At 41.0% G+C, this 13,709-nt stretch overlaps 1 protein-coding gene across 5 annotated transcripts in view; it reads right to left on the bottom strand.

Moving 5' to 3' along the window:
* SEMA6A (semaphorin 6A) overlaps positions 1-13,709 on the bottom strand; it is a 110,899-nt gene that overhangs the window by 57,065 nt on the left and 40,125 nt on the right. For all 5 annotated transcript variants that reach the window (XM_010726212.3, XM_010726207.3, XM_010726208.3 and 2 more), the window contains exons 2-3: positions 3,991-4,128; positions 1,414-1,531 (exon numbers count right to left, since the gene is read on the bottom strand). In XM_010726212.3, the coding sequence (XP_010724514.1) occupies positions 1,414-1,531; positions 3,991-4,090 (218 nt within the window). In that variant the 5' untranslated portion in view covers positions 4,091-4,128. The remainder of the gene's footprint in view (positions 1-1,413; positions 1,532-3,990; positions 4,129-13,709) is intronic.

The following is a 13,709-nucleotide window of genomic DNA, read 5'->3' as shown; positions in this document are numbered from 1 at the left end:
AGTGTTCTCTGCTTAAAAACCTCAAACTCTCAACACTTTGGTTTCAAATCCAACCTCTTGCTGTTGCTTTGTGGAATAAATGATACGGTAGGGGAAAGTGCAAGGAAGCCAGCAGGGCATGGTATTAAGCTAGAGCCCCAAACTCTGGCACATGGATGAAATGTAAAGTGAAGTTTGTGAGAAGCCTGAGGTGGCTGTGCTTAGCCTACAGGCGAGCAGCTGAAAGTGCAGTTTTCAAGCAGCCAAAGAAACTACCATGTAAAAACAGCACCAGTGACTTGGCTGCTGTAAAGCAGGAATTACTCTCTACCACAGGCCACATCTGATTGCCCAGAAAATGGGAAGGAACTGCTTGATATGAACGACAGACAGCTCCTGGAGCCTTAATCGGGGCTCTGAGGACAGGCTAGTGGTGCCTGTTTAGCAGCTGTTCCCTCACCCCTGGCCATCCCACCCACCACCTCTCCCATCTGCAGAAACAGCCTGGCCTTCTGTAGCTCGCAGAAGGCTGCATATTTCTGAGGAGCAGAAGGACCAGAAAAATGAGAGGAAATAAGCTTCTCCTGGAGGGGCAGTTTTCCCAAACAGGATCTGGGTCCAAGAGCACCTGAGCCGGGCTTCCGACCCTTGTTAATCTTGGCCCTTCCTGAATTCACCCTGTTTCCATCAGGTAGTTCCCACTCGGAGATTATCAGCCTCCTTTGCTACCAACAGGAGTGGAGAGGAAGTTACTGCTGGGTCTGTGCCAGGCAGGCAGCTGTATAATCAGTGTAGTGCCACCGAAGCTAGTAGTGCTATGCTGAGCTACACTAGCTAAATGAGTGGCTTGACATGCAATTTTTATAAAGAGGTATTTGTATCTGCACAGAATAGCAGTCCAAAAAAATCCAAAACACCAAATTCAATTAACCTTTCTGAGTACATCAACAGAACGGCAGCAAAAATGTGTTTCTCCCTCACCCCCACCTTTTTGTTGTTGCTTTGTGGTACTGAAAATAAGCCTAAAGTAGCAACATTAAAGTTTAATGACTCTTATTCAAACATGCATTTGTGCACTAACAGAATCACTCTCTAAAACATATAATTAATTATGTGCACGAATGAAATCACAGAATGAAGACGGATTCTCTCCTCCATGGCACCAAACAGTCTTGCAAATTCTCTCTTCCCAGGCTCAAATGGAGATGGAGCAATGGGAGAGAAGTCCTGAAAGGGATGGCTCAGTTTCTAGCAGAACTAACTGACTAACAAGGTGTCCAATACATCTTACTAAGAGCCTGCAAACCTCTGTCTGAGTGTGAGAAAATCTCAAAAATAACATGCCCGGCAGAGAAAAACTCAGAATATCCTTCCTCTTCTCCCTCCCTCTCTGTGAAAAGCAAGTGAGGAGTGGTGAAGCAGAGGACTACTGACCTAGCAGCAATGTAGAGGGTTCTGTTCATGACCGTGACCAGCTGGATGTCCAGCCGGTGCCTCTGCGTGGTGTTCCGTCCCGGCTTGTGACCCACAAACACCGGATACTGTCTTGTATCTGTGGGAAGTGAAGAAGAACAAGGTTCCAGAGAAAAAGCAAAAGACAAAGTAAAATCACATGCTAGCATGGCAACGGCTGAGATCTGTGGTTTCTCTTCTCCCCCAGCATCACATCCTAGGGCAGGAAGGTACTAGTACAGAGGGCTAAGGCTGCAAAGGAGAAAGTCATATTTTTAGAAGACAAGAACTGTGAATTTCTTTAGAATGTAAAGCTGCTCTAGAGCTCTTGGCACAGAGGTAGATGGCACTTTCTCACAGTTTTTCTTTCACGGCTTGCAGACTTTAAATGCTGGCTCCTGGCTGCCAAAGTGTTTCTAGCAGGACAAAGCAGTTTTACAGTGCCCCATCAATCATCACAGTGACTGGATTAGTAGTGGTTAAAGCAAAAGACTTGGCTCTGAGTGGTTCGAATTGTCAGCTCAGTGGGTTTCCTACAGGACTGGACTGATACTGTACAGCAGCTGCGGGGATTTCTGAGAAACTGTGGGTAACCACTACTCAAACTTTTTAAAAATGAAAGTCACTACATATTATTTTGGCAACCAGTCTGATACTGCAATTCTTCTGGAAACTGAACAACAGTACTGACTGGAAGTCTTCTATTGATCTTATGCTGTCATCAAGCCAGCTACTTCCCCCTGTCTACCAACCAGCACAAGCATTTAGTCTCTCTCTACAATAATAGTGAATATTTTTGACCAAAAGCCACTTTGCAGTTAGGTTACAAATGAATGCATGATCATGATGTTTAGATGTGCCAACTAGGGAGCTGTACAGGTAAATGCAAAGACAAGAGGAGAATAAATCTCTGATGAAAATCATCATAATACAGAAGTGCCACCTCTTTATATTCACAGCAGCAAAGACTGGCTGAGGGATCCCTGAAGGCCATTTGGTCTAATTCCCTGTTCTAACAGAGTCACCAGAACTGGTTGCCTAGGACCACGTCCAGGCAGCTTTTGAACATGTGCAAGAAGGGAGATCCAGATTGTCTGGGTAGCTTAGTCATTACACAGATCTGACTAGCATCAAGCCCTACACGAGCCTTTTCCCCATCAATATGTTTTCCTAGAAAACTGCAGCTATTTGAGTTAGCCTGATTCTTCAAAAACTCAGTTACTGCATTGGTGTTTTTCAGCTGCTGTCCTCTAAAAGTATTCTCTCTGCCAAGTTTGGTTGAAGCACTGACTTTGACAAAACGCTTGAGAACATCATGTGTGAGAAAGTCTGTAAATCGGATGCTGAGAACTCTTTGGGAAACAAATTAATAGAGTACAGCCAGGATTTACGTTCAGAAGCCTAATGCTTCTGACCAAGACGTGCAAAATGACAACTTCTAACTTTTAGGTTCTCTATTCAGTTCTGTTTCCTCTGTAGGAAGTCAGTGATCTAATAGAAAAAGCTGGGGCTTGCACATTCACATGCATTTCAGCATGCCGTGCTGGAGAGAATTTATCCCATGTTTCACACAAACAATCAGCATAACCATTTGGAAGGTAAAAATGTTGCTGCTGAAAGCCCGGTGGTCACCTTAAATAAGTTTCAGTAGGGTTTTCTATAGTGTAATTCTGCCTTGTTCCAGTACCACAGATGTCAAAATCAAATTCCGGGTCCAAAGTAGATTTAAATATGAGTTACAATTGCTAACTTGCTGTTTCTTAGCACACTTTTACAGACTCACATGCTAAATACTTCCTATTAAACATCTCAAACTTTGGGACTTCAGAATACTTTTCTCTGGAATAATTGCAATTGAGCTGTGGCAAATGTGAAGAATCACTTATGTTAAATCTGACTTGCATGGTAAAATCCATAGAAAGCTCTCCACCTGTTTTGTCAGCAAATCTCAATACTGTCTTGCAGCTGTCTGTGTGACCCTTGATTTTGGAGAGTTTGCCAGCAAGTGTTGGTAAGAAAGAAGAGGGTTTCTGTTACAAAAGATTCTTCGTCTTATTTAAAAAAAATAAATCTACATTTCTAGCCAAAAAGGCCAAATGCTAAAGTGGAATACAGCAGAGTTCAAAGAACTAAGATTGGTTATTTGTACTAGCTCAACCAATTATTTTTAAAGCTCTGTTATTTTAGTGTGCTACTAAGACGAGCCACTGGTTATCCAGACCTACAGTTTCACAGGGCAGGTGAATAACTACTTGATAATGGAGGAGGAAAAAAATTTCCCTCATCTGCTTCTGGATAAAACAAATATGCGGTCTAATTATGCTATAAAAGGATCTGTTTGAGGAGGAAAAAGGCTATGGCTTTGGAGAATCAAACAGCCCACCATCCACCTGTCATAAGTCAAGATAAGAAGTTCTTGTTCTTATTATCTGAGAATGTAAATTGGTTGATCTGGGAGGGATGAGGAAAAACAACGTTATTTATTCACAGCATAACAAAATACTGTCAATTTGAAGTCTACTGATTATTTCCAAGCAAATGAAGGCCTCTTGTACTTACAGTTGCCATGCGAAATACTGATCGGCTCAGAATCTTCTGGGAAACCAGCCCCAGCAAAGTGTAGCAGTGTGAAATATAGCAGCAAGGCTTCTGACCTCATAGTAGTTCAGCTGGGAGACTTTACTTCTTCACTTCACACTGTGGAAAATAAACAAAGGCTTTAAGGGATTCAGTTTCAACCAGTGCACAAAGAAATGCAAAAAGCATCAACAGAAGGAATCGTTTTGTTTGGAAAAGACGTTCAAGATCATCAAGTCCAACCTCCAACTCTATTTCTCAAATATCTTTAGGGATTGGGATTCCACCCTTTCCCTCAGCAGCCTGTTCCAAAACCTACTATCTCCGTGAGAAACTCTTCCTAATGTCCAGTCTATACCTCCTCCGATACAACTTAAGACTGTTTCCCCATGTCCTGTCACTGGTCAGAAATAGACCAAAACCCTCTTTGCTCCTTTTGAATAGATGGAGACAGAAATAAGTACTCTCCTCAGCTTCCATTTTTTCCAGACTAAACAGCATCTCTTGGCTATCACATACATGTCTTGCTTTCTAGTCTCCTTTCTGCACGTGATTGAGCAACTCACTATCTTTCTTGCAGTTAGGGGCCCAAAACTGAAAACAATATAGAGAGAGCTTTACCTCTCCTCAAGCCTCTTTCTGTAACTGAGGAGCTGTGATGATTTTCTAAAAAGAAACTGTCCAAGCAGGCCATTTCCCCTCTAGCCCATGCCTCAGCTCCATGCTGCAGCGGGTTCTTGGTTGAACACAGGCTTTAGCATCTGTGTAAGCTGTTCATATGCAACAGAGAAACTTCATGCCCTGCGCTGATCAATAGCTGACACGAGTTTTACTGCAAATACTGAGACTGTACACTCTTTGGTTTGCGTAATTAGATGATGACATACACAGTAAGTAAATAAAAAACACACTACATTATTCTGGTTAAGAAGAGATAGAGGGTTATGCTTCAGGACTGATTCATATCCTGTGGAGCTGTGAATCAAGTGACGAAATACAGAAAGAGCTTGATGGAGCATGCAGAACATGTCAGTTGGCTTTGGCAGAAAAATATGTACCCATAAATTTAGATGCCAGAAAACCAATACTCCAACTTGTGATAAAATAAGGGAGAGCAGAACTGTCTAAAACCAGCATTTTTCCCTTGTGTTCCACCAATGCATTCATTCATTCACATTTCATGTATAAAAATATCCCTAAATCTTGAATGTGAAAGGAACCACAGGAGCCTTTAGAAACAGTGAAAGAAAACAGTGCATAATACAGTAAATAGCTCATAATTCCCAGGCAAATTTCACACAGGCATTGATCTGCAGGGAAAATCGGGGTAAAAGTGGGGTTTTCTTTTCATCCCTTCCAGAGTTTTAAACCTTTGATGCTATTTGCCAAAGATTCCTTTTGAATAAAGGCATTTTTACAGTAGTCTGTCAGTCACTCCACATTTACGGGCAGAAAGTCAAACTTCATAACCTATACAGACTTTGAAACTTAATTTGGAAAACAATGTGCTAACTTGCTCTTCTGAAGCATCATTTAATATTAGATAACAACGTCTCCTTTCTCTATACCAAAAACCAAAACAAAACAGAACAAAAAAAGCAACAAAAAGGGCTTTACATGTCTTCAGTGTTACATTTTCATTTGCAATTTCTTAGACATAGCTGATTTCTCATCTCATATCCAATTCAAAATGTCACAATAATTAATTTCCCTTATTATATATTTGCTTTTAAGTAAATTTTCTGCTCCTCTAACTGCACTGGAATAGAGAATCTGTTGCAGTGCAATATAGCTCATGAGGACAAATGATTTATTGTATTCTGTGACTATGACTCAAACACAAACTGGAAACTTGGCTGATTCTCTACGTCTATTAAAAAAATAACTGAGCCTGAGTTAAGCTGAGACTAAAGAAAAAGAAAATCTAACGTGAGCCAATGACTGACATGAGCGAAGTGTCAGAGTGATGGCAAAGAATTAAAACAGCAACAGTAAATACAACACAATACAGAAATGTCTGTCTGTTATACCTTGTTTGAGAATGCAAGGTGGGAGATAGCACATACGAGCCCCAAGAGAAGCCTTCCTATCTAGCACTGGCTGGGTGATAGCTGTATGTGATTACTGACACAGTTACACCTGCCTGCAGATGCTTTCTTTGCCTTTTTTCTCCATTTGTCTCTTTAATCACCTTTTACATTTTGCCTTTACTGCTAGTGCTCCAGTGCACGAATTTTCTTTCTGTTTCCATGCCCAGTGAAACCTCATTTGGGTTCCTTGGGGATGCCCATAGTAGAAACTAGGAGAAATAAACACAGTACTTTGAAATAGTTCCTTTCCAAAGGTTTGAATTAGAGCTAAGGCTTGCATTAGGTGGATTAATTTCTTTCTCTTCACATAATTCTTTGAAATGTAATTTTGCCACCTTTAAAGTTCTGTCACTGGAAAGTGACTAAACAAAGTATCCAGTATTAACACAAAAATAAATTTGAATTATTTTCTTGAAATTGTTGCAGTCCAGTGGAAAACTGTATTCTGAAAAGCACATGACCTTACGCTTACTTAACAGGAACAAACTTATTAAACGATTCAGTTCTTCCTCTTGAGCCTTATTCACTCACAGCATCAGCCTGCAGAACAGCAATCCAGACCACCCGGCTCACAGTGAGCCTGACTCTGGAGCAGAACAGCTGCTTACTGCTACTCCCTGTCAGCACATCCTCCGTTATCTATGTGTTCCTACCAGGAAGGCATTAAGGTGCTGTATGCATACTGCTGCCACTTCACCTTAGAGCCTGAAAAACTTTTCTTGTGGGTGATTTTACACCATCACACTCTTCTCATTAAAACATGCGTACTGTTTCACATAAATATATACCAGAGACTGCTGACAGGCAAATGAACAGCATCTAACAAACTTATGCTGTCATTTTATGTACAAGTTATTGGACCAAATCTTTTTTCTTTTACCTGAAAACTGTTAGCTAACAAATGAGCTGTTATATTGCCTCCTAATAGAGATTAGATCAATAGGTTCTGAGAATGGAATTCCCTGTCATTCTTAGGGGTATCTCCTGTGGAGGAAAAGAGAGGAGGAGAGAGAAAAAGAAGAGCAGTTCTCTGTTGCTGTAGTGTTAACATCCTTGTTGGAATTCACACAAACCAATGCAAAATGCCTGCTTCTATCTGCCTGCATTTGGAGTAGACTGTAAATCTCTACCAGTGTCTATGCCATTAAAAAAAAAAAATTGAATAGGACACAAGCTACACCTAAGGTAAGTTTTTGCAAGAAAATTCAAGCATAGTGTTATTTTTGTTGCTCTTACAATGGTGGAAAGATCTGCACGGTCAGAGTGGAATTTCAGAAAAGTGCTGATTAAAGAAGGCTACACTTATTTTTAGGACAAATATCCTTTTCAGCAAGTCCTGAACCTTGGTTGGGCTCTTGGGACTGATGCAAATGTTCTCAAGTGCAACTGTGCTTAAGCTACTTCTAATAAAAAATAGCTTCTAAGCACAGAGGTGGAGGAAGCAAGAGTAGATATGTGGTGATACTGGGTGAGTGCAGGTACCATCTCAAAATAAACATTTTGTAAATGTCCGTAGAGAAAACTTCAGTCAGTGAAAATCACTGTAGTTCATTTTGGCTTTCAGTAAGCCATGGCTGCCCAACCTTTGTGCTTGCCTGGGTGAAGAGAAATTGTCTTGGGCTGCATTTATGTAATGCCTCGTATTCATTTCCATGGAAACTGCAGTTACAGTCAACACAGTAACTATTTGATGGAGCACGTTCTCAGCTACAAAACACTATTTTTCAGTATAGTCACCACCATTAGCTACGTGCTTTTTGCCACTGATAAACAAGAGCCTGCATGGAATACTCATCAAAATCTGCTCCACGGGAGGTGACAGCACTGTTGGTCTCTATAAAAACTCAGTAAGTGTCAATGAATGTCATTGGATGCCACTTTTTCTGCATGGAAGAATTCAGTTCCACTCCTTTACTTCATACGCATTTTCATGCCAGAAGTCCATCTCACAGAGCAACAGAATGTAATGGAATATTGGTGGGAAGGTTCAATACCACCAATCATACCACCAACATCCACCTCTGATTTTGCGGGTCAACATGATAAAATAGGAGGCATTGCTTTTGGAGCAGCCTTTGTAAAATATATTATACAGTTAATTCATATGAGTGACAAAATTTATTTTAACTGTTAATATTTTAACATTAAGAAATGAGAGCAGTAGAAACATAGAACTATTGGGACATTTGACTATGTTTTGGTGTAACTATGACATCAGTCTGTTCCAATGGCAGTGGTTCCAGTTCTTGGTGTGTTCTCACAATGTTCATCAGAGATTTTTGATGAAATTTTACTCTTCCTGAACTACTTTGTCCTTGAAAGTAATTATTCAAAATGTGCACACTGCTAAAAAGTGATGACATGAATAAGGTGTGATTGTGAAGTGAGGGATATCTTTCTCTGGTAAGACAGGTCTTGTACAAGTCTAGGAGGGAGACAAGAACAGAGAGATTTTTGAGCAGATTGCAACTCTACACATTCCATTTGAAAATTTGCTGATCATGTATTTAGTCAACTGAAAATGGAGTTACCCATATAAATTGATGATTTATTCAGCAATCTTGAAACCTATTCTCAAATTCCTGTATCAAAACCAAAAGCAAGGCTGCCTATTCTTTGTTCACAGGAATGTGTTCAGCCAGTGTATCTAAATGCATGCAATTTTTTGCCGTACCTTGAGCTGGCACCGCACTGCATCCTTTCTGTGTTCTGGTTTCAGCCCAGACAGTGCCAATTGCACACCACTATTTGGTTGTTGTTGAGCAATCACTGCATAGCAATGACAGCACAGGGCTGGGGGCAGCTGCACTGTGAGCTGTGATGGTCTGTTCATGCCCCGTGTTCTGTGGGTTGGACATGCCTGCACTATGCCACATAGATTAAGAACTGGCTCTCAGAAACCCCATTCTCCCTGTTCAAAATATGGTTATTGCTGCTTTAAGGGAAGCCAGTAGTCAAAAAAAGAGTGAGTTGTGGCACTGTTCTTTCTTTAGCAGACCCCTGGAACACAGCCTAAGCAGTAGATGGTTTATGCCTAATGCATGACTTGTAGCATTTAAGCTGATGGCATAGACCAGATTTCTTCCAAAAAGCCAACTACTCCTCTTTTTTCATTCCTAAGAACAATATAAACAGAACTTCATGCAATGTACTTCGGTGCTCAGATTCTTCTTACTGAATTTGGTGACTTGAGATATTTATATAATATGACTTTTTCTTGTTATTCTATGTTCCTTCCTTTTTGCCATAATGCGATTAAGTGTTAATAACCTATAAAAACTCTTAATACACATGGAAATCAAAATTTTGCCTTCTTAGCTATAATATTTTCCTGCTTGTATTGTGCAGCCCAAAAGGGAATCAATCAGATCTGAGTAGGATACCAGTACAGTGCAATTGCTTTACATTTACGTAAGCTTACTGAAAACTTCCTCAGAAAATGAATCGACACACGTATGTGTAGAATAACTGCTTGGCTGAGGGAATGAACGGATGGCTACTGCAAGGCTACTCTCATAACAGGACTATCGTATTTGCAGCTAGTAAACTCCAGCAAGGTTAGATCCATCACTCAAAAAGCCTTACAAGAAAGTGCTAACTCCCTGGTATATTCTATAAAAGCATACAGCCATATTTGATCTCAAGCACAAATTCAGCAGCAACAGCAATGACACATCTATAAATCACTATCAGAAGAGACAGTCTTCCATGTTAGAAAAACTCCCATCTTTCTGCCTTGACCTCACGCTATGTTCTGCTTCTCCTGTAAAACCCCAAGTAAAATCAGAGTATGTAACCGTGTCAAAACTTTCCCATGACACACTAAGCCTGATCAGTAATGGACAGATCTTGTTATATTCATTTCTTACAGACTTTCTTTATAATATGATGGGATGTGTTCACGCAGAACAGCTGCACTTCAATCCACAAATTATTAGACTTAATGTGAGAATTACCAGTTAAAATAGAATGGTCTGTGTTAGGCATGAACCAAGACCAGAAAACTTAATGGCCATGAAAAACCATGACAGTCTTAAAATCTTTTCTTTCCACAAACATGTGGTAGTAACTTACCCTCCTTCAATAGCCTGGAAGCATCGTAAAAAGGGATAGTATTTAACCAAATAACAAGGAAATAAAAAATTGAAGCTTGATGAATTTGAACAACTGCATAAGAAAAAACATATGACCAGAAAAAGTAGCATCACCTGTGAACTGACCCACAAAATACTCAACAAATAGCCCATCTTATTAGATTCATCATCTCTTACACTAGGAAAAGCAAAATGACAGCAAAAAAAAAAAAAAGAAGAGAAAATGAATTGTGTAAGAGGTAAAAAATAAATGAGATTTTCTGGCAATAAGAGCTTTAAAAGCACGCAAGTAACTCAGACACTGTCTCACTGTAAGAGACTTAGAGATTTACCTATTCATAATAAAAAGCACGCACTGATCCACACACATGCACACACATGCTTTGCCATGCCGAAGGCACGGTGCAGAAACCAGCCACCCAACCTGAATTCTGTTCCCTACTACAGTACAGATCAGCCATCTGACACTGACAAGAAACCTTTGCCTTTTCTGGCTTACAAAGCCTTTGAATATCTGAGTGGAGGACATTCTTACTGCTATTTACCTTTATATGTTCACAGTTCCTAGAAAGTGATAGACGAGTTTTTTGCAAGTTGGGGAAAGGAATTAGTAACAACACAACAACAACAACAACAGCAGCAATAACAAGACAGGAATACAACCTGCAGGCTGCAGCTTTCATACAATGAGGGCAGCAAGTGCTGTGGAGCTGTTCTGGAGTGCATTTGTTGTCTGTGCTTATTTGGGTGGTGGGCTGATCACCCCACAAGCACCTCATGTGGCTGCACCCGGCAGCAGAAGGGATTGTGCAAGAAGCCCAGGCTTAACAGCACCATGGGATCAGGCAGATGTGAGTGAACAAAAGCTCAGCAAGTGCTTGGGGGAGCTCTGAAGACAGGAGAGACAAGTGGCTGACAGCAAGATGCACCACAGTGCCAGACATGATAACTGAATTGGCACATGGCAAGGCATTGGCCAGGTTGGCCAACTCAGTTTCTACTGTCGTTGCCCTAACTAGTCACTGCTGCTCAGCCACCTGAATGCTGGTACAGATGGCCACAGAGACTTAATGCCAGCTCTTTGCCCATCACCACTACCAACATCTTTTTGTGACCAGCAGTGCCACCGTCATTCATCTTTCCTCTCCTGTCCCACTCCTGTTGTCTCTACAGCTGGCTGTTCATTTTATGTGGCCAAAAAAGCACTCTAGCACTCCAGGTATCTGGCCCTTATACCGAGGAGACTGGTGTGTGAACGTATTGGGCAATCAGCACATGGTAACTCAGGGCCTTCCCCGAATGCTGCCAGTGCCCAAGGGAGGCTCCCACCCCTCCAACATTCTTTTTGACCCTTACTTACATGTTGAAGCACATCCTCCCTAACTTTCTCTGCATATCAGAGAGCTTTCCCCAGCTGTAAGAGGAATGAATGGGTGCCCTCTGCTATACATGCTTTACTGCCGTTTTAATTGGATTCAGCACTGCTTACTCATTGCCCAGCTGCTGTGGGCTGCACGCCAGATGTGACAATTAGGCCCAAGGGAAAGACTCCAACGAGAGTGATTTTGCCTCATATAGCAATCAACAGCATTTACCTTTATTAAAAAGAATAATACAAACTTTATTACCAGTTGGATGGAACAGACACAGGGGCCATGCAGAACTTCCCATTATAATCTGCCGAATTTATGCAAAATAAAATACTTTTTCAGTGAGTTTCAGGTATCTGCTTATTTTGTTCAGGTCTATGCAATCATGAGTTCTCACCAGCTTTCCTCTCCCTTTTTGCAAGGCCATATATCAAGCACCATAATGTCAACTATGATATGTAACATCATTACTTCCTGCCTCAGTAAGTGATAAGCTGAAAAGATTTGGACAACCCTCATGCAGAACTGATGAGCCTCGGCCTGCAGAATGGTAGTAGCAGGTGTCAAGTCAATAGGCAAAACTCAGCATGCCTAATGCTATCAACCTGTCAAGATCAACATTACTGTTTGATCCAGTGCAGTATGAAAAGAAAACACAGAGAACAAATGGAGGCCTAAATAGGAGAAATCTTCTGCTGACCTGGGCAGGACATCCCTGATGAATGCAGCCTTAATAGGATGCTGTTGTTCAGAGAGGGAACAGTCAGATGGAAGATGAACATCTCCCAGATGGAATTAGAAGCATCTCAGGCCTATCGATTTTGGTTGTAACCTTCACTGTAAACAGTCCACGGGGGCCTCATCAGCCACCTGTTCAGTGATATTTGCATTGAAATATAGAGCCAAAGCAAATGAGAAAATAGCCACGGTTCCTTGCTGAAGCATCTGCTCTTTTCCATCCCTCTTTCTGTGCATCACCAGGAATAGCAAAGGTACGTGTTTTAGAGGAAAGGGTAACAACAGTGGCACAAGCTCTCTCAGGCAGCACCAGAAACAATGAACACCATTTGTTACGATGTTGATGCTGGTGGTAGCAGTATTATATCATGCAATATTTCACTTTCTAATAATTGCTCAATTTTATACTGAAATCACGCTTGCCAAAACTGGGAGGAAAGCCATCTGTGCTTGGAAGATGACTGCCAAAAACATTTGCAATTTTATTTTGGGGTTATAAACCTGCAGAATGGAACAAAGACAGTGCCTAAATAATCCTTCTCACTCACCACCCCCAACTACATACAGCAACAGACCTAACCCTGAAACAGCCTAGCTTGTCTTTTCAAAGATGTCTTTATTATTTTTAAAAGCTTCACATTTAAGAGACAAAAAATTGCTCTATCGATTATTTGTGGGACTTCAGCAAACTTCTGTCAAGGTTTTGAATAGATTTAAGGGTTAAATGTAGCAATCACTGCCTTTTGAAAGGAGAGAATGCCATCTCTAATATATAATTTGCTGTTTCATCTCAGCGTGCTTAACAGAAAGCAGATACACTACCAGCAACACCATTACTTTCCCCAGCCCTCACTTTGCCTGGGAAATATCAGTGCCAATCAGCTGCTCTTCCATTCTCTCAGCTAATAGATAGAACAACTATAGGTGACACAAAAACTTTTGTTTTCCTTTCCTTTTAGATAACAAAGACAAAACATGGGGCCTTCTGTATTTTTACAGCAATACCGACAATTGTCAATGATTAAAACTTTGACACAGCCCTGCAGACGTTGTCCCAGCTGCCATGTGCCTGTTGTAAATGTAACATCAGGGTCATGCAGTTCTCCTAAATCAGTCTCTCCAGCTCAGCCAGCTCTTCAGGACAGGTTTCCTCAGTTCCTCAGCATTTGCCTCCTTTCACTGTTGGTATGTACTTAAATGGATTCCAGCCCTTCTTCATCCTCTAACCAGAAAGAAGCCTCAAATTACAAATCCTCTTATGTCTGTGTAACAGATCAAATTGATATATAAGAGCAGAGCTTAACACTGAAGAATAAGTTTGGATCCCGTAGAACATATTGCTGGGCTTAAAGCACCTAATTGCTGCTTATCATAACAACAAAACCCTCTGTACTGATTTTGTTATTGGT

This window comes from Meleagris gallopavo, chromosome Z, assembly GCF_000146605.3.
Source record: "Meleagris gallopavo isolate NT-WF06-2002-E0010 breed Aviagen turkey brand Nicholas breeding stock chromosome Z, Turkey_5.1, whole genome shotgun sequence".
Taxonomy (NCBI): domain Eukaryota; kingdom Metazoa; phylum Chordata; class Aves; order Galliformes; family Phasianidae; genus Meleagris; species Meleagris gallopavo.
This window is presented reverse-complemented; position numbering and strand designations above follow the sequence as displayed.